The following is a 19693-nucleotide window of genomic DNA, read 5'->3' as shown; positions in this document are numbered from 1 at the left end:
CTTAACTCCTCAGCCATGTGAGGTCTACAATACACAGACAGACACGTTTGACCGAGCAGACCCCAACCGCAGTCCGTGCAACAAATTCCTGAGCACGCCACTGATACCTCCCAGGCCTGTCAGGGAGAGGGAGCCGCTGGAGAAGATCACAGGCACCTGGAAGCAGCACTCTGTGCATCTGTTCTGCTTCGGGAAAAGAGCCACAGCTTTGGCCTTTACCTCCTGCCTTCAGCTCCCGCTAAAGCTTATTTCACCTGACACAAGAAAATTCTTTATTCCCAGTTTCTAGCTCTTCTCACCCACTGTGCCCACACCCTGCTCCAGTTTGCAGGAGAGCAGAATCTTTTCCCAGGTGATTTCATTGTCAGGGGGACATGGTCCCCTACACACCACATCACCACAGTCACAATTAGCCCCTTATCTGGAGCTTCTCAATCTGAATGGAGGCCGTGGCTACTCAAACTGTTGGAAGGGAACTACAGAACTACTTTGTCAGCTCAACTTAGAGATAAAAACTGAAAACAAAGGCAGTAAAACACCTTCCTGGTACCTGATCTAGTGAGTGGCATCCCTGCCCATGGCAGGGCAGGGTTGGAACAAGATGAAATTTAAGGTCCCTTCCTGATTAAATCATCCTGTGATTCTATGATAAAGTACAGGAGGATGTCTTGGGGGCATCAGGGTCTCTGAGACATTTTCAGCCACCCCATCAGCAGCTCTTCTCTGACTCCTGTGCTCCTCTCACCTCACAGGAGCTCGACCAGACCCTTCCTCATTCAGGCCAAAGTTGGGTTCAGTCCCAAGCAAGATAAAAACCCAATTCACAGGGAATTCACGTTGTATTTTCACAGACGGGTGTGATACAGGTCCTGTGATGCCTTCTGGAATGAGGTATCTGATTTATTATGATGGAAACAGAACCTCTTCAAAGTTGCTGTGGTCTTCCAGAGTGTTAGGCATGACCAAACTGCCTGGAGAAGTTCGGAGGTTATGGAAGAGGGTCTCCATGGCTGGCCTGTCTTAAAAAAGCTGACTTGTAAAACCCACAGTTGCTGATTAGGACACAGCACCTCTGATGGCTCATAATCAGCCCTTGCCTCAAAGCACAGAGGAGAACTGAAGGAACTTTTTCCTCTGCAGGCTGATCTGGCTCCCTGCTAGGAACCAATGACCACCTGTGCTGATGGCCAAGCTTGTGTCTCTCAGCAGACAGAAACTCACACACACTCCACGCTCAGAGTGTGGAGCCACTCAAGACATGGAGAGCTCCTGCTTTGGGCAGATGGCATGGAATGGAAACAACAACCCTTCCTACATGATCCTGGCCCACCCCTAATATTTTTTTCCAGAGACGAGGCATTAAAATGATGATACAACAAAGGAAATTTTTTTCCTATGGCATCACAAACAGCAGATGGGGATTTTTTTTTCTGAAAAAATCTGAGAGCTGGACCTGTGCTGACATTCTCCACAAGGATGAGAAGTAGAAGGTGATTTTAGTACAAATATCACCAGTGAAGGCAAGGATGAGCAGATGTGTGAGCTAGAAACCGAGTGTGAGATACAAGGAGAAATCAGAAGCCCTTCCAGAGATGACATGCATGTGTTTGCACATCAAAATTGCTGTATGTGAAAGACTTTGACTCGCTTTCAGCTGAATGCCCTCAGAGAGATGCAAAAGGGACAGCTGAATTTGTAAGTGAATTTCAACTGCCCTGAAAAACTTCAACTTAGGTCTTAAATCAAGTTCAGGAGTAATGAAAATGAGGTTTCCAGCACATGGAGACCTGCAGTAATTTTTGAATCCTAGAAGAGGAAGATGAAACTGAATAAAGGAAAACAAGCTCAATTCTGAGCTTGATTGCTGCCCACAGGGAACAGGATGGAGCTCATCAAATGCTCTTACCTGAGCAATAGATGATGTGATGGCCTGGAGCTGAAAGGTCTTGTCTGAGACCAGCAGCAAAAATAAAGATGATGTTAATCTGCATTGATTAATCAGATCTTAATCTGGCAGTGACGTCTGCAGAAATTTAGATACCTTTCTCCACCTGATGCAGTCTTCTCCATCATCAGCTTTCACATACAGTTTGGCTTAATCAGTTTTGTGCAGAAGACTTTGAGACACAGTGTCAAGTGCTTTAGTAAAATCGAAATATATTACTGGAATCTCTTCTGGCATCAGTCACCACACCCCAGACTCAGAGCTGACAATTCTCTTCTGGTCTAACTCCTAATTACTAACTAAATAGGGAAAATAATAAAAGGCAGGGAGGAGAAGCAATCAATACAGCCGTGGCTTATTGTCCTTTCTTTGCTCCCAGCAGGGCCCTGTGGACACTGATTGTAGGTCTCTCTACATAGATAATGGAGTATCCAGAGGTTTTTCTTTCTCTCTTTGCTCCTTTTCAGTTAGCACTGAAGCAGATTTATTTGTACAGTTACTGCCAGCTCACTTCTCTCTTGTGCCTTTGCACCACATGCTTTTCCAAACTTTTGGACTTTCACCAGTTTTAATTTCCTGCACCACAGGACCACCTCCACCAGGACCACACACGGTCCATCAGGGCCTGCTCACACAGCACAGGCATCTGCTCCTTCAGGAGGCAGCTGGTACCTGGGCAGTAGCTAAAAAGAGCTCCTGCTGTGTGCCCAGTTTGACCAGTTGCTGCCAGTGGGCAAGGAGGGGACATGGGACCGTGGCAAGATGCCTGCAGAGCTGGCAGAGACAGTGGGGCAGCGTGGTGGGCAGGCTGAGCCCTCCTGTGCCCTGCTCCATTCCCTGCACAGACACCTCCCAAACAACCCTCTCTGTGCTGGCCCAAAATGTCCTGAGATGGGAAATTGAGGCCCTGTCAAAGCTAAACTTCAGGTGGAAGACAAACATTTGGGAATAGATGTGAATATGTTTGAGTCTTGCCTTGCCTCTCCAAGGTGTGCACGCCCCATGTTTGAACTTCCTCCAAGAAGCAGCCAGCAGTGTTTTAGCTTTTATGCAGGAATATTATAATGGAAGACAAGAAAATAAATCTGTTCTGCACTTGTCAGCAATTCTGAGGGAAATCAAAAAATATTTGTCTTTGGCCCTTGCTCCTCTCCATCCTCCATGGGGCTCAAACTTCCCCAGAGCTCAGATCTTTGCATTTCATTCCTGATACTGTCTGTCTGTCTGTTTTTCCCTCGAGTTTTGCTAATAGCTTCTTTTGTTTTCCCATTTAACTCATGCAAACTTTGGTATCCACAGCCTCCAGTGGTGATGAGCCCGGAGTTCATCCCCCATTCCCAGAAGCTGCACTTTCCAGGGAATTAATGGTGCTGTGCAAACACTCGGAGCATGAAATGACCATGCAAATCTCACAGCCACACTTGGTCCCAGGATTGTTTAAGGCCTTGCACGAGGCCTCAGCAGGAGAAGCCCTGGTCAGTGGGTGGGTACTCTTTGTCCCACAGGAACCCCATCTCCTCAAAACAGTCTGTCCTGTGAGAAGGCCAGGGAGAAGAAAAAAGAAAGATCCCTCAGGTTTCCATTTGGCTGCATTTTCCCAGACTGTAAATCAGGTAGCGAGAAGTCTGGAGGGCAAAACAGCCCCATAAATACCTCAGTGTTATGGGTGACTCTGCAAACAACTGGGTAAGGCCCTTCCCTTGTCCGGGGACATGGTTTTCATTTGGTGTGAACTGAGACCTCAGCCCGGGCTCAGGATTTTGAAGATGTGTTAATGTGATGATCTTTAACACATTCAGTCCCCAGGGGCGGTATTAATCCACTGCTTTCCCTGTGGTTTATAAACTTCTGGCCTGGCTTTATGGGGACCTGCATGTGTTAAATGCATCATTTTCTACAGAAACAAGGGAGGAAAGACCCTGTTGTTACTGCAGCACATCAAAAAACCCCACTGGCAGAGTGACACAGCAAAGGAAGGACAGCCCTGCACACGGTGCTCACAGGGGCTAGTGATGAATTGCTGCAGATGTTTTCCCAACACTCTGGCCAAATCTCCAGATTCACAGTCTTCCCTCTCCCCAGGTCTCAGTCCACAGCCCAGCTCTCCTTGCTGAAACACCAAACCACCGTACCTCACTTCCTTCCCATACGGCCAGACAGGATCTCTTGAGAGCCGGCCCGGGTTTGCACAGCCCGGCCAGGGATCCCCTGCCCCGCAGCCCAGAGCTTTGGCCTCTGCCGTGTGCAGGAATTCTTGTGGGACAGTGGATCCTCCCATCCCTGCTCTGCTCCAGCAGTGAAATCAGAGCCTCTGGAAAAGGTTCATCCCAGCAGCAGGGCCGCATCCAGAGCAAGAAGCGCTGGAGCCCGAGGTGACAGCGAACAGGGAAACCCAGCTGCCAGAACAGGGAAACCCAGCTGCCAGGGCCCTGCACACCCCACACTGGTTTCTCCCCTAGCCCAAACTCCAAACTGGACTCATGAGACCACATCTGTAAAGAACTTCCCTTTCCTTTTGGATCTTCCCACCTCGGCTGTAGTCTTTTCCAACTTGGATATACACTGTAGCTCCATCTGTTTCATGGTTTCACACTCAGGCGGCTTCCTCTGTCCTCCCTGCTTTGTTTCAAGCAGGGCAGATCCAATGTAACATTCAGGAAGAGGGTGAGGATACAGAGTATTTCCCAGTGAGAGTGTCCCTGCTGCCAGCATTTTTCACCTAGCCAGCTTTACAAAGCTGAAGCAACCTCTAGTTCTGCCAGGGGAGGTTTAGGTTGGATATTAGAAAAAAAATTCTTCACTTTAAGGGTAGTCAAGCACTGGCACAGGATGCCCAGGGCAGTGGTAGAGTCACCAACCCAGGAGGTGTTCAAAAAACATGTAGATGTGGCACCTGGGGACGTGGTTTGGTGGTGGGTTAATGGCTGGACTTGTACGGAAAATCCCGCTATGAAAAGCCAGTGTCCATAAAGGAGACAGAGGAGTCCTGCAACTTGATTCGGATAAAGGGAGAGAGGCCACTGGGGCACACACCCGCGGGGTTTTCTCTCTCGAGGTTTCGGAGGGTGCAGCCTCCTTTTGTCCCAAACTCCCGGCCGCACGTTGCCCTTTTCTTTTTGTTATAAACATATATTATAATATTGGCTTCTCGCAAAGTATTAAGGTAGATATTATATAATGTTAGAAATGCTTTTTGCTGTGTGGATGTAGTTTTCTCTCTTTTTAGCAAGAATGTTAGCAAGTGTGAGCAAGTAAGAGAACCTCCAAGCGAGCAGAGGATGAGGCCCAAGGAGCTGCTAATCAACACTTTGTCCAGAGAACAAAAGGGCCTAAAGGTCCGAGAGCCCTTATCACCGCTCTGCCTGGGGGGCAAAGAGGCCCAAAGCTGCAATCAGCCCTGACTGTCTGAGGAATTAAGAGATCCACCCCACCATCGACTCTTACCTAGCGGGCCCAACCCCAAGAATCAAAAGAAATAAAACCGCAAGGCAGAAGACTACGCATGCTCTAAAAAGGCGGAGCCAAGGAGTGGCCATGCAGAACAGCTCCGGGAAAAGTTTGAATATGAATAGAGAACAGACAGTAAAAATGGTATAAAAAGGACGGACCTCGAGCATCAGGTGTGCTCTTGGCAGAGCGCCAAGGCACCCGGCCGTTATCCCTTTGCTTTATTTTATGTGTCTCTTATTGTCTTTATATTAAACTCTTTAAAATTCTCACAGGAGAGTGAACCTCGTTTTTCACACTTTCCCCATTGCTGAGGTACCAGGAAGGTACAGCCTTCCCAAACCACCTACCACATATCCCCCCTTGAACCTGGCATTTTACCCCAAAGTTCAGAAAGTCAGGCTTGTGCGGGACCCCGTTGCCTGTTTCAGGAATCAAGCTGTGTGAGCTCTGTAACAGGCCTGCGGCTTGAAGCGGGTAGAGACACTGAGATCCATTTCAAAGACGTTAACGCCCATCCCCTCACCCATGATATTGTTTGCAAAGACATTAGCACACACCTTTCCTGCCACAAGGAACTGTTACCTGTGACACAGCCCTGCTGTCCTGGCGATGGTTGAACACCTCCCTGTCCAGGAGAAGTGAGGAATGAATTCCTTGTTCTGTTTTGCTTGCATGGCCTTTGCTTTCCCTATTAAACTGTCTTTACCTCAACCCACGAGTTCTCTCACTTTTACGATGCTCTCCCCCATCCCAGTGGGAAGGGGTGAGTGAGCAGTGTGGGGCTGAGCTGCTGGCTGGGGTTAAACCACAACATCCTGGTGTACATAGGGAGGATTTTCCTGTGCCAGCTCAGCGAACAGCGCTGATCCCCACGGGCAGCACACAGGAGGAGCACAGCTTATGGAATAATATAATACAGCAGTAATATAGAAAGTGTGGGGAGGTGTATTAGTGATTAAGTTTATCTCCCGGTTTAATTCTTTTCTCTTCTTGCTGCTAAGTGATGTCTACTTGAATTTTACCCCAGGGAATCCTACCATGATGGGTTATGGGCACAGCTTTCGAAGAGCTTTAGGCACCAGAGTTGGGCTCTCAGGAAAATAGAAATAGGGATTGCAGAATATCACTTGGCACCTGTCAGCCTGAGCAGTGAATGAGTGCTGACAGTGTAACTTCCACTACATCTCACCTGTGCAAGATTCTCATGACTGCAGCCCCAAGCATAACTGGCACCAGAGCTGTGTACCAGCAGCTGTCCCTTGTACATCACACGAGTATTTACCCTGTCTTTTGTAACTAAATCTTTGCACCCGTTGAAATGTTAGCATGTGTGCCAGAGTGAGGTACCCAGCATTCTCCCAGCAAGCAATGTCATGAAGCAGAAACACAGTTCAGGCTCTGTTAGCTCAAAATCCAGGCCCTGGCACAAATGCCTCCTATGCCAGCTGTGCCACATCAGGTCAGTACTGGTGCAGGGCCTGTTGCTACATGAACAGAATAAGGCTCTTTGCTGCATTTACCCGTTCCAGCACAAGCTGCTCTCAGTGAAAAGAGTCAGATACACACACCTGGGACTTTTTCCTCAGCTGGCTTTGTCAGATGATCCACTGGAAACCCAACCAGCCACAAGAGAAGGCAGGCACTGATTCACCCAGCAGCTGCCCTGTTGCAAGACTCCTCAGAAGGGGAGGCAGCAGGAGCCCACAGAGGTGTGGAGGGGCGTAGGAGAGGGGAGTGGGAGCAGCTGGGCTGTGATGCCCAGTGTCAGCACGTTTGAGCCCTGAGCGTCAGCAGAGGAGTGGTTTTATCTCTGCCAGGAAGTTCCTGCTCTCCACCTGCCAATTATCACCTCACCCCAACGCCTCTGCCATGGTTTCACCCGTGGTTTAACCAGTGCTTACTGGGGCTGGAAGGGGCAGGTAAAGCCTTGCCCTCCCCACCTTCTGCCACACTGCCCCTCCTGATTTTGTGATGGCAGCAGCCCTTGCCTCACCTAAATCTCAACTCCAAGCCAACAGATAGGTGTTTGTCCTTCTTCCCAGCAAGGTGCAGCTTAACAGCAAAGTGCCTGCATTAAAGATTTCTTGTCCATTGGGGGGAATTCTACCGCCTGCACAAGGCCAGCGGCTCGGGAGGAGCACACACTTGGTTCATTTCCTGTACAAAGGGATCCTTGGGTTTGGGGGATCATTTTTAGCACTGCCAAACCACAGAGACTTGATGCAAAAGGTGGCAGTGGCAGTAGTGCTGCTCCAGCAGGCTTCATGCCTCAGGTGACTTTGCCGGATTACAGCAGCCTGCTCCCTTTTTTGGTTGTTTTGAATACTTAAATGCCAACAGCATGCAGGTGCCTGAGGAGAGGTGTCACTCTCGTGGCCCAGGCTGTGCTCCCCCTGGGACAGCAGGTGATGCTGGAGGCTCCAGGAGTCCAGGGCTCCATCTCCTGGCCAGTCCCAGCCTGCAGGAATCCACCTACCCCGGGCACAGCTTTGGGCACCACAGTATCAAAAGGATCTGAAGTAATTGGAGAGCATCCAAAGGAGGAACACGAGGATGGCGAAGGGTCTGGAGGGAACTAAATCTGTGTGAGGAGTGGCTGAGGGCCACTTGGTTTGTTCAGCCTGGAGGAGACTGAGGGCAGAGCTCACTGGGGGCTGCAGCTCCCCCTGAGGAGCTGCTCTGATCTCTGCTCTCTGTGACAGGAACAGGACCCAGGGAACGGCTGGAGCTGTGCCAGGGCAGGGTCAGGTCTTGTCTTGATGAATCACCGCGAATTCTCAACTTCTCTTTTAAAAAGTCTCTGGTCACATAGCTGCAGAGAATCACGTGCATCTCAGCCTGAAGATTCAGACGTTGAAGGCAAAGAACCACTTCTTTCCTACCTTCTTAATTTTTGTTAACTTTCATTCTGCTGTGCAAGGGGGAAGATTGGATTCCTGCTCCTCAGCTGCCTGAACAGACAGCGCCGAGTGCCAGCTACGGGCCCTTCTGGAGAACTGCACTGCTCCGCAGCAAGAGCTGATCCTGACGGCATCCAGCAGCGCTCGGCGTCCGCGGTACCAACCGGGCAGCTCCCACAGCCACAGGACAAGGCAGATTCCCTTCTCCGTCAAAAAACCCCACAAATTCTCTTTTATGCTGATGCAAGCCCAGGGCGGCGGCAGCAGTTTGCCGTGGGCTGTGTCCGCTGGGCTGGAGGTGGTTCTGCTCCGGGGGACCGGGCTGACACCCGGTGATGATCCCGCTCCCACCTCCAGCTGCGGGGCCCGGGGCCCCAGCCCCACCGCGCCGGAGGCTCTGTGTTCTCGGGGCGCTCCACAGCCAAGGCTGAGGGGAACAAACCCCGTTTGTGTCCTGACCCCAGGAGAGGCCGGGTGCCACGGGCTGTGGGACGGGCCCGAGCCCCCTCAGAGGCATTGCCGAGAGGGAAGCGCCAAACGCAGCGGAGGGAAAAGCGGCTTCCCCAGGCCAGCGGGGATCCCCGGCACTGTCCCGCACGGCCACCACCGGGACACCCCTCCCCGACACCCTCCGAGCTGCGCTGGAGCGAGACCCGGAACCGCCCGGAACCCCTCCGGCCCCGGGACCGCTCCCGCCTCCGCCGCGCGCGGGACACGCCCCGCCCGCAGGTCCTGGCAGGGCCATAGAGGAGCGCGGGGCCGGCGGCGGGGCCGGAGCGGCGCGGTTGCGGCCGGGCTGATGCTGCCCGCGGGCTGCGGCCGAAGGTGAGGGGGGCTCGGCGGGTCGGGCCGGGCCGGACCGAGTCCCGCCGGGTCCTGCGGGGCGACTGACCGCGCTGGGCCTTGCAGGGCGGCGGCGGCGCTGAGGGCGGCGCTGGGCGAGGGCGCGGAGCGGCGGCGGGAGCTGGAGCGGCGGGCGGCGCGGAGCCGGGAGCTCCTGCGGCGCTGGTGAGTGCGGGACCCGGCTGAGTGGGGACCCACCCGGCACCCTCCTCCCGGGCCCTTCCATCCCCGGGCGCTGGACCCGCAGCCGTGCCCGAGGCCCTGCGGGCCGGGGGTGCTGATCCTGTCCCGGTGCAGCAACGCCGGCCCCTGTCGCTGTTTGTTCCCTCCAGGAATGATGAGGAAGAGGAGCGGCCACAGCCAGGCTCCAGCACGGAACATGGTGAGCGCTTCCCCCCCGCCGGTGTCCCCTCGTGTCACACAGACCCCGGGCCAGTTGCGGGGTTAGGAGTCAGTCCAGTGCTCTGCGTCGACCTCAACACCCCCTCTGCCTTTTTCCTCCCGCTCTCCTCCTTGGGCTTAGCCTGGAGTCGTGCCTTGTTAACCAAGGCCAGCGATGAAGTGACTGTGGGCCTCAGCCAGGTGTGGGAATGTCACTTGTCGATGTTGACTCGGGAGAATTGTCCTCCTGTGGCTCACATCCATCCTGGGTCTTCAAAGCTTCTGGCAAGCCTGCCTGCACCCTCTGTGCTCCCACAGCCAAAAAAATACCCCCTGCGCCATTCATTAGGTTTCATTCCTTCTGTGGCACCTGGAAGAGTAAGTTAGTGAAGACACAAATGGGGAACATCCAGGTTTGAGCCTTCTGACATGTTTTCTTCTCTTGCAGAAGACAGACCTTCACCCAAGGAGTTGGAGGAGCTGGAACTGCTGAACAGGGCCTTAGAGAAGGCACTGAAAGTCAGGAAAAGCATCTTGAAAACTCCATTAGAGGCTCAGGAAGCTACAGGACAGAAATGGGCAGGTGAGGGACCTGCTCCCAAGAAAGCTGAAGAGCAGCAGGTGTCTGTACTTGAGGATGTTCCTGAGAGCAGGAAGGTGAGAGATGGAAGCAAAAAACCTTTGTTGTTGAAGAAGCCCTCGCCATACCAGTTAAGAGCCCCTTATAGGACTGACCCAGATGTGAAGAAACTGCAAAGGAAAGTCCCAGCCAGATGTGTTTCTCAAGGCCTCAGGACAGCTGGGAGGATTTCCTCAAAAGGTATGACTTCCAAACAAGGAAGGAGTCACAGGACAGCAGCTGGTGCCAGTGCCAGAGAGGTCTGTGCTGCACCTGAACCCCAGGAGTCACCTGGCTTGTCTGAATCTGCCCCAAATGAGCAGCAAAGCTTTTCTGGAGGGGATTCAGCTGCAGGAAAGAATTCCATAGCTGCTGGCAAGCAGTTACTTGATGCAGGGAAGAAAAGCTGTGGTTTCCTGGGAGAGTCCAGCAAAAAGGAGGACACTGCAGGTGCATGGGGAAGGAGCACCTCACCAGGGACAGGCACCCTGCAGGAAAAGGGGTAAGTGTGGGAGATGGGCACCTCTGCTGTTCTGCTCCACACTCACAGGCACATGTACAGATCCTGCTGGCTGCAGCTGCTCTGGGGGTCCCAGCCTGGCTTCATCCTCCTCACATCCCTCTAAAGAGGAAGGAAGGATCCTAGACAGTTTAAAAGCCTTTATTGTGGTTGAGTAAGTGTTTTCATTTTAAGGCCTCATTCTTGGATGGCTGAGACTTTGAAAGCCTTTCAATTAAGACTTTTGATGTTTCATAGTCCCCTGTGAGTGTTTTGGAAAGCTGTCTCTGTAGAGCTTTCTTGAGCCTTAGCTTTCCTCTGAGTGTACTCTCTATTATAGCATATTGATTTTTTTACTTATTCTGTTTTTCACACAGTGATAATACATAATGCATGAATTTTCTCTCTCTCTCTCTCTCTCTCTCTCAAGCATGTGCCCAGTGCTGTTTGGAGTGATGGCATCTGGATTTAATACTGTCCCTGTTAACCTGTAACATACTGCCCATGTAACTACACAAATCAGGATTGACTAGAATGCAGTTGTTTCAAGGGTTTGGTGTAGGAAGGATGATGAAGGGAATGTTACTGAGATTCTCTGTGGAAAAGTGGCAAAATGATACTTGGAGGATTAGCTTTGCATTCAGGCCAGTCAGCCTTGTTGAAGCAATTTCTTTCTTCTTTTGCTTTAATGAAACAGCAAAGGTCAGATCTGATGTCCCTGGAAAGTTCTGAGGAATATTTCTCTCAGCTGCCACAACCTAACTCTTGGGTTTGTGCAGGGAAGAAATTATCCCTTTTCACTGGCATTGGAAGGGCCCCAGGACACTTTAGTGACAGTTGCTGTGGGAACAGGGATCTGGATTCAAACATTTACTTAAATTCCCATTGTGGCCTTGCATTCCTAGTCTGCATGTGACTAACAACTGCCAACCCTCCTGTTTTTGTAATAACAATTTAGGGATTATTCTGCTTCAGGATTAAGAATCATATTCCCAGTGGAAGCTCAAATGTCTCATTCCTATTTATTTGAGTGTGATGTGGTGCTAAGCAAAGCTGCTTTGTCCTGCTAAGGTTGGGCAAGAGGACATGGCAGACCAGCTTCCCTGAAGGTGTTTCCATGTCTGTACTCTGCTGTGCCATGGCTTTGCTCCCAGCTTCTCATCCTGGATGGACCTCTGATGGCTGGTGGCAGGATGCAGGGGCTCTCCCAGCTCAGCTCCACGATGCCTGTGGAGCTGAATGAGCAAGCTAATCTTCCTTCCTTGAGGACAGTCTGAAGACACTGGTGGATCCAATCTCCAGAGTTGCTGACATCTCCCATTGCAGCTAAATTAATTTCAGATTTTGACAAAACACCATTTTCCCTGTTGGAAGACAAGGCTCAGTTAATTGCTTTCCAGCAGCCAGGATTGATCCTTCTCCTGTTTTACAGATGCCAGCTGAAGCTCCCCCTTCCCTACAGGAAAGCCTATTCCAGGAACTCCAGGTAAGACCAGTCTGACCAGTTCAGTCCAGAGCTACCCTCAGCTTCAGGGCTGTGAGGAGGGGTCAGGTGTGGCTGCTCTGTGTGCCCCGGGGAGGCAGTGACCCCACAGGGCATGGGGCCTGAACTGGGAGCAGGAAGAGCAGCTCCCATCCTGCAAGGCTGCTGCTGAGGCTGTGATCTCGTGTTATTGTAGCCACCAGTGCTACTTTTGTTTTCCGAGTGCTAATTACTGTTAATCACTGAGGCCCTGGAATGCTTTAATCATGGGTTTAATGGTGCAGCAGAAGTCTCTGCTGGTGCCATACACCTGTTGAAGGCAGGACACGCTGTGGGGTGGGTGTCTGTATACACTATCCGATTAGAATTTCCCAAACTATCCCTGCTCTGCCTCTGCAGCCTGGAAGCACCACGGCTGTGTGTGTTTGAGGTTGGCTCCTGCTGCTGAACTCTTACACAGAGCCAGCTCCAGTGCACTGCAGTGACAGTGCAGGTGGTTGGGGCTTGGGTGCTCTAGTCCATTCTCCAGTCTTCTGGAAACCCTCCTGGAAGGGTTTCCCACATTTGCTCTGAGAAATCTTGCCATAATTCAGCAGATTTCTCATTATGTGCTTTGTTCAGGTATTAAGCACAAACCCTTTCTTAAATCTAACTGTAGCCCCTTGTGCTGCCCTCAAGAATTCCTCCTCCTCTCGGAAACTGTCATTTATCAGACACTAGTTTGTGAAGTTGCCCTTCTGCAAGTTGTAAAGACTTTATACCCTTATTTTTCACTTCTAAATTGAGTCTTTCAGCATTCTAATCACTTTGGTGTGATTTTATACTTCTCACTATTGCTTTCAACTCAGTAACAGATTGAGAATAACCTTTGCACCAAAGATCCCTTGTAGGGGGTGTGCATCTTGCCTGGGAACTTCTGTGCTTTCCTGTTCCATTAACCTTACCACTTCTTTGCATAATGTATTTCTGAAATCTGCAGATTCTAACATGATTTAAAAGACCCATTAGGCTAGAGAGAAGACACATGCACACTCGAGTTAGTCAGGCACTGCAGAACTATTTTAAGCTTCCTCCTGATGGCTCTCGCTTACTGCAGCAGGTTTTGGGAGACAGTCCTTAAGGAAAGGATGTTATGGGGACTGTGCATCCATGAGGGTGTTGGACTCTGTGAGTGAAATGCATCTCTCTGGTAGTGCTGTTATTTGTGCCATGCTTTATTTAAGAAGCTGGACTCTGGTGTGAAGTCCTGGCCAGCTTCCTCATGATACTGTCCTTAAACCTCTGTCTTGCATCCCTGACATGCTGCTGTCATTCTGCTTGCCAAACGTACCACTTTGTCCCCCCCAAAAAATTATTAAAGAAGAACCTTGAGGAAGTTTGGAATATGAAGTAATTGGGGTGAGAGTTTGTCCTGTCCGCTCTTTTTTTTGTACACCTTTACAAACAGAATAAATGTACAGAAATGCAAATGACTTACTCCTAAGAAAGGAAGGGAAGATTTGTTGTTTCCTACGGGATATGAACACAGGCAGGACAATACAACAGAATGAGGGATGTGCTGCAAGTTCACATTCTGCTTATGGAAATGTGCTGTCTGTCTTCTGATCCTTCCCCTCAAAACAACAGGAGAGAGCAACAGGTGTTTTGCCGTGTCTGATGCCTCCTGCAGGGTCTCCTTGTTGATCTGATACCAGCTGCGGGAATGAGTTGGGAATGGCTGGCAAATAACCTGTGAGAGAGAGGGGGGGAGGGGGACACTTGTAATTAAAGCACTGGTATGCCACACTGGTGTGTCACAGCTCAGCGAGAGCACTGTCTGCTACAAAGGAGCCTAACTTCCACTTCCTGCCCCTTTGCAATTTCAGGGCATGGGAGAGATGTCGTCTGTGCCAAACAAGTGCAGATGCAGCAGCTGCAAGGACCCGTTTTATGGAGAGGATCCAGACAACTGTATCCTTTCCCAGCAGGCACGGGGTGCAATTGCTCTGCAGTGAGCTCCCAGCTGGAGAGAGTTATGCCTCCAATAACAGCAGTTCCAGTTGGGTCACTAGGCAGTGGGGTTTTTTATGGTATACAGCTGTTGAGCATTTATAAAACTTCTGATCCAGCCAAACGTGGCCACAAGGCAAACATGCCCTACACAGCTGTGCTGTGCTGTCCTCACCTTCCCCCTGCAGTGGCGCTTCCCAGGCTGCTCCCCTCTGCCCTGATCCCAGCTGGCCTGGCCTGGGGCTCAGGGTGCTGCACAGAGCTGGTGCTGTGGAACCTTCCTTAAGCTGCTGCTGTTTGAGTTTTGCTCCCCGAAGCCAATGCCCAGTCCTGCAGAGATAGAGGAGGAATTAAGGGGCCTCCAGGATGTCCCCTCCCGTCTGAGGCAGTATGTGGAAGCTGAGCCTGCAGGTAAGGAGGGAAGAAGGGCAGTGTGGGGGCAGAAGGTGGAATAAGGATGATTTGGGCTCCAGTTCCTTGTGTCTTGTGTTCTTGGCATGTGCTGGACATGAGGGACAGGAGCATTCTCCACCTGAAAGGAATGCTGGTGAACCCAAGGCCACTCTGGAAACTGTTTGGGGAGGAAGGTTCCAGTGCTCACACCTTTTCTCTGCTTCTCTTGTAGACCCTCCCACTCTGCAGGGAGAGTATGAAAGCCTTCTGATCTTGGAGGGTTTGCAAACCACAGTGTCCCAGTGCCTGCAGAAGCTGCAGCTGCTGCGAGCAGGTGAGACAGTCCCGGTGTTTGTGGTCAGGTATGAGCGTGGCCCTTTGCCATCTGTGTGCAGGACACTGGACCAAGGTCATCTTTCTCCTCATTATCTTAATGGCAACGGAGCACTTAATTCTCTGGTGGCAAACAAAGCTGTGGTGCCTGTGTGCCACCCCTCAGTGTTCAGGAGAGGCTTGGAGCTTTGAACTGTTGCGGTTCAAGAGGGCTGGGGAGGGGACAATGCCGGGCACAGCTTAGGGTGTCCTGACTGTGCCATGTGTGAGGAGCTTACCCTGATTAATACAGTGTCATTAGTCACTAGTTTCTGGGAACAGCAAGTAGATCGTAAATTCTGCAAGTACAGATTTGACTTGTATGTTTTTGTCTCCTGCCTTTTCTTGTACCCTGGCAGCTCTGGAGTCCCAGCTGAGGCTGCGCCCAGACTGCACTGGGGATGTGGGGAGCTGCTCTCCAGCCTGTGTCCCTGCCAGGGGACAGATGTGTGACGGTGCAGACATGCTGGCTGTGCCTCTCCTCTCTTACTCCAGTCTGCAGGAGCTGAGGGACCTGTTCGCCTTGAAGCTGCAAGTGTCAATGCTGCACCAAGAGGTTGCCTTACAAAAGGTGAGTCTGGAGAAGTGCCAGCGCTCCTGGAGCGGGGAGAGGAAAGGACAGCGCTGGGGCAGCAGCTGCTGTACGAGGTGTTGGTGGGCAGCAGCAGCACAGCGAGTTCCCCCAGTGGTGTTCTGCGTTTATGCCTTGTTCTCTTTGTAGGTGAATGGGACTTTTTTTTTCTTTTTCTTTTATCTCTTTTTCTTCTTTTTTTTCTTTTTCTTTCTCTTTCTTTCTCTTTCTTTCTCTTTCTTTCTCTTTCTTTCTCTTTCTTTCTCTTTCTTTCTCTTTCTTTCTCTTTCTTTCTCTTCTTTCTCTTTCTTTCTCTTTCTTTCTCTTCTTTCTCTTTCTTTCTCTTTCTTCTCTTTCTTTCTCTTTCTTTCTCTTTCTTTCTCTTTCTTTCTCTTTCTTTCTCTTTCTTTCTCTTTCTTTCTCTTTCTTTCTCTTTCTTTCCTTTCTTTCTCTTTCTTTCTCTTCTTTCTCTTTCTTTCTCTTTCTTTCTCTTTCTTTCTCTTTTTCTCTTTCTTTTCTTTCTTTCTCTTTCTTTCTCTTTCTTTCTCTTTCTTTCTCTTTCTTTCTCTTCTTTCTCTTTCTTCTCTTTTCTTTCTCTTTCTTTCTCTTTCTTTCTCTTTCTTTCTCTTTCTTTCTCTTTCTTTCTCTTTCTTTTCTCTTCTTTCTCTTTCTTTCTCTTTTCTTTCTCTTTCTTTCTCTTTCTTTCTCTTTCTTTCTCTTTCTTTCTCTTTTCTTTCTCTTTCTTTCTCTTTCTTTCTCTTTTTCTTTCTCTTCTCTCTTTCTTTCTCTTTCTTTCTCTTTCTTTCTCTTTTCTTTCTCTTTCTTTCTCTTTCTTTCTCTTCTTTCTCTTTCTTTCTCTTTCTTTCTCTTTCTTTTCCTTTCTTCTCTTTCTTTCTCTTTCTTTCTCTTTCTTTCTCTTTCTTTCTCTTCTTTCTCTTCTTCTCTTCTTTCTCTTTCTTTCTCTTTTCTCTTTCTTTCTCTTTCTTTCTCTTTCTTTCTCTTTCTTTCTCTTTCTTTCTCTTTCTTTCTCTTTCTTTCTCTTTCTTTCTCTTTCTTTCTTTCTTTCTCTTCTTCTCTTCTTTCTCTTTCTTTCTCTTTCTTTCTCTTTCTTTCTCTTTCTTCTCTTTCTTTCTCTTTCTTTCTCTTTCTTTCTCTTTCTTTCTCTTTCTTTCTCTTTCTTTCTCTTTCTTTCTCTTTCTTTCTCTTTCTTTCTCTTCTTTCTCTTTCTTTCTCTTCTTCTCTTTCTTTCTTTCTTTCTCTTTCTTTCTCTTTCTTTCTCTTTCTTTCTCTTTCTTCTCTTTCTTTCTCTTTCTTTCTCTTTCTTTCTTTCTTTCTCTTTCTTTCTCTTTCTTTCTCTTTCTTTCTCTTTCTTTCTCTTTCTTTCTCTTTCTTTCTCTTTCTTTCTCTTTCTTTCTCTTTCTTTCTCTTTCTTTCTCTTTCTTTCTCTTTCTTTCTCTTTCTTTCTCTTTCTTTCTCTGTTGTTGTTAGGGCCAGGGCAGAAGCCTTTACATGCCTGACCCTCTTCTGAAAAGATTTTATTTAGCTATTCTGAAAGAATTTGGCAGTGGAGGATATTGTAGGTAATGCCTGATGGCCCCTTTTGTCAGGCCTTTACAGCCCTGTTAGGGCACCCACTCCCTCATTCCCTCCTGTGTGACTTCCAGCTGGTGAACTCCTCTGTCTTCTGTTCCTTTCCTTTTAAATCTCAAACCACTGTGCTGCTAATCTTGCTTTTACCATTCTGAGACTGTAAGAACAGGGTAGGAGGTGTCAGCTTCTTCAGCAGCCTGAGCAGAGACACTGCCACGCAGGGATTGCTTGTTCTTCTCAGCCAGCAGCAAAGGGCAGAGAAGATCTGTGAAATCACATCTACTCCTTTGACCTGTTATTTGCCATTGACCTGAATGATAGAGGCTTTGGAAAAGTCATTTTTTGTAAGGCAGAGAGGCATTATTAATAACTGGCTGCAGCCCTGTGGCTGACGATAGATTGCTACCTGACTTCAGATGGGATTTCAGCATTATAATCCTGGATTATAGATTATGAAGGGCTTGATTTTTTTTTTTTTTTTTTTAATCTGCCCAAAATGAAGTGGTGACCAAAGCCTGCTTCCTGCTGCTCTGTTGGCTGACTCAGTTTCTTCTGCACATGTACCCAAATAGGTGCTTTGTGCCAGGTGAGCCCTGAGGGTCTGAAGCTGCTCTGTGCAGAGTGTGCAGGATAAGTGAAATTCTTGGGACAGATGAAGTAAATGGACATGGAACAAGATAAATACCCCAGAAAAGGATGTACCTATTTGTGGCCAAGCCTGTCCATTGCCTTTCCATGGAGGACTGCCAAGTATTCTAGAAATTCCTGGTAGCTCTTAGCCTGTCTTTGATGGTGAAGATCTGTTTCTTCTTAGGTATCAGGAGCAGAGCAGGTGGATGGAAGTGGAGCAGTGCAGCACTCCTTCATGTGGCAACTTTCCCCTTAGGTAGCTGTCATGTCTGTGGAGACTTCCCAGAGATGAGCAGCTGTGTCCTGCTTCCCTGTCCTGTGCACAGACTTGTGTAGAACAGGAGAGGGAACCTCCTGCAATACCCTGTGCTCTGTTCTGTCCAGGTCTTCCTCTGTATCCACCAGGGAACAATCATGGAATCACAGAATAACTTGAGTTGGAAGAGACAGACAAGGATCATAAGTCCAGCTCCTGGCCCTGCACAGACAGCCCAACAATCCCACCCTGTGCCTGAGAGCATTGTCCAAACACTCCTGGCGGCCTTTAGGAAGGTGGCTGACCCTCCTGGGTGCACTGGTGCAGTTGTCCACCCTCCTGGGCAGCCAGAGTGTGCAGCAGGCTGGCTGGGGTTTGGTGTGCAGGCTGCTCAGACTCCATTACCTCATGCCAGATAAAAAAGAAAAAAATAAAAATCCCAGGCAAAATGTCTGTCTGAGCATTAATTCAGGAGTGCAGAAGACCAGTTTTTGTCCATTGATTGAAGTGACTTGTGCTTGAATTGTCAGTCAGTCCTAATCCCAGAGCTGACACGGGGTTGTTTGACAGCATGGGCTGAGATCCCAGGACAGGCTGAAGGGAGCAGCAGTCAGGCCAGGGAATGCTGGACAGCTTGAGTAGTCCCTGTAGCCTCTCTGGGCTGGAGTTGGCCACTTAGACCTCTGGCACAACTGGAAGGTGATGGGAACGCTCCTGAGTGAAGGGTTGAACTTACCTTTGGGTGAGCAGGGGCTTGGCTGTGTGGCTGCAGAGCTCCAGAACCAACACCAGCTCCAGTTTCTTGCAGGATGTTGGTCTCATCCCAGTGCTGGGCCTTCCCTGCGGCGGGGCAGCAGCACTGCCACTTGTCTCACTGCTCTGGAAATGCTGGGTGGCTGCTCACGAGCAGAAAATGAACCACTCTGCCTTTATTAAATCTGACAAAAGAAAAGTATCCATCAATCAATCAGCCTGTTATTAGTCATACTGCTCTGATTAGATTTCACTCGTTATGCAGCCACTTCAAGGAGTACTGAAGTGCTGCTGACTCTGGTGACAATGTCTCCTTTGCTATGCCCAGGTGATGATGGCAGACCTGCTGCCTGTCCTGGAGGCCAGGCCATTCCTGGAGGGCTCTGCAGGGCTGTTCCGGGCCATCCACACCCAGCTCTGTGAGGGGGGCCGGTGCTTCCCTGTGCTGGTGAGAGATGAGCTGCTGGACTGAGCTGGGGAGCCTCCGGTTAGAGCTGCCCGGAGCCAAAGACAGCTCTAAGCAATAAATCTTTTCTATTAACTTCTTTACTCTGCCTGTTTATTCAGTTAAATTCCAGAGGGTTGGTTTTGTTATGGGTTTTTTTTTATTTATTTCCTTTTGTGTCAGGAGCCCCTCTGCTCTGGAGCCAGGCTGGGAGAGCTGGGGGTGCTCACCTGGAGAGGAGAAGGCTCCAGGGACACCTCAGAGCCCCTTGCAGGGCCTAAAGGGGCTCCAGGAGAGCTGCAGAGGACTGGGGACAAGGCATGGAGGGACAGGACACAGGGAATGGCTTCCCAGTGCCAGAGGGCAGGGCTGGATGGGATATTGGGAAGGAATTGTTCCCTGGGAGGGTGGGCAGGCCCTGGCACAGGGTGCCCAGAGCAGCTGTGGCTGCCCCTGGATCCCTGGCAGTGCCCAAGGCCAGGCTGGACACTGGGGCTTGGAGCAGCCTGGGACAGTGGAATTTGTCCCTGCCCATGGCAGGGGGTGGAACTAAATGATCTTTAAGGTCCCTTCC

General features: G+C 49.9%; 1 protein-coding gene across 1 annotated transcript; it reads left to right on the top strand.

The window, feature by feature from the left end:
* The first annotated feature begins 9094 nt into the window (after positions 1–9094).
* On the top strand, positions 9095–19223 carry TEDC2 (tubulin epsilon and delta complex 2). The gene is made up of 10 exons (XM_039560547.1): positions 9095–9120; positions 9205–9303; positions 9471–9520; positions 9968–10640; positions 12070–12123; positions 13986–14070; positions 14406–14520; positions 14735–14836; positions 15234–15445; positions 19003–19223. Exons 1-10 carry the CDS (start codon positions 9095–9097, stop codon positions 19144–19146), a joined length of 1560 nt encoding a protein of 519 aa, XP_039416481.1. The 3' UTR covers positions 19147–19223.
* Positions 19224–19693: the final 470 nt, after the last annotated feature.

Source organism: Corvus cornix, chromosome 14 (genome assembly GCF_000738735.6).
Source record: "Corvus cornix cornix isolate S_Up_H32 chromosome 14, ASM73873v5, whole genome shotgun sequence".
In the NCBI taxonomy this organism is placed as follows: domain Eukaryota; kingdom Metazoa; phylum Chordata; class Aves; order Passeriformes; family Corvidae; genus Corvus; species Corvus cornix.
This window is presented reverse-complemented; position numbering and strand designations above follow the sequence as displayed.

Excerpts from the sequence above, each read along its gene's own strand:
- TEDC2 (XM_039560547.1), top strand. The coding sequence starts at position 9,095 with ATGCTGCCCGCGGGCTGCGGCCGAAG. Across the intron at positions 12,124-13,985 it reads GCCTATTCCAGGAACTCCAG|GGCATGGGAGAGATGTCGTC; the intron begins GTAAGACCAGTC and ends TTGCAATTTCAG. Across the intron at positions 15,446-19,002 it reads AAGAGGTTGCCTTACAAAAG|GTGATGATGGCAGACCTGCT; the intron begins GTGAGTCTGGAG and ends TGCTATGCCCAG.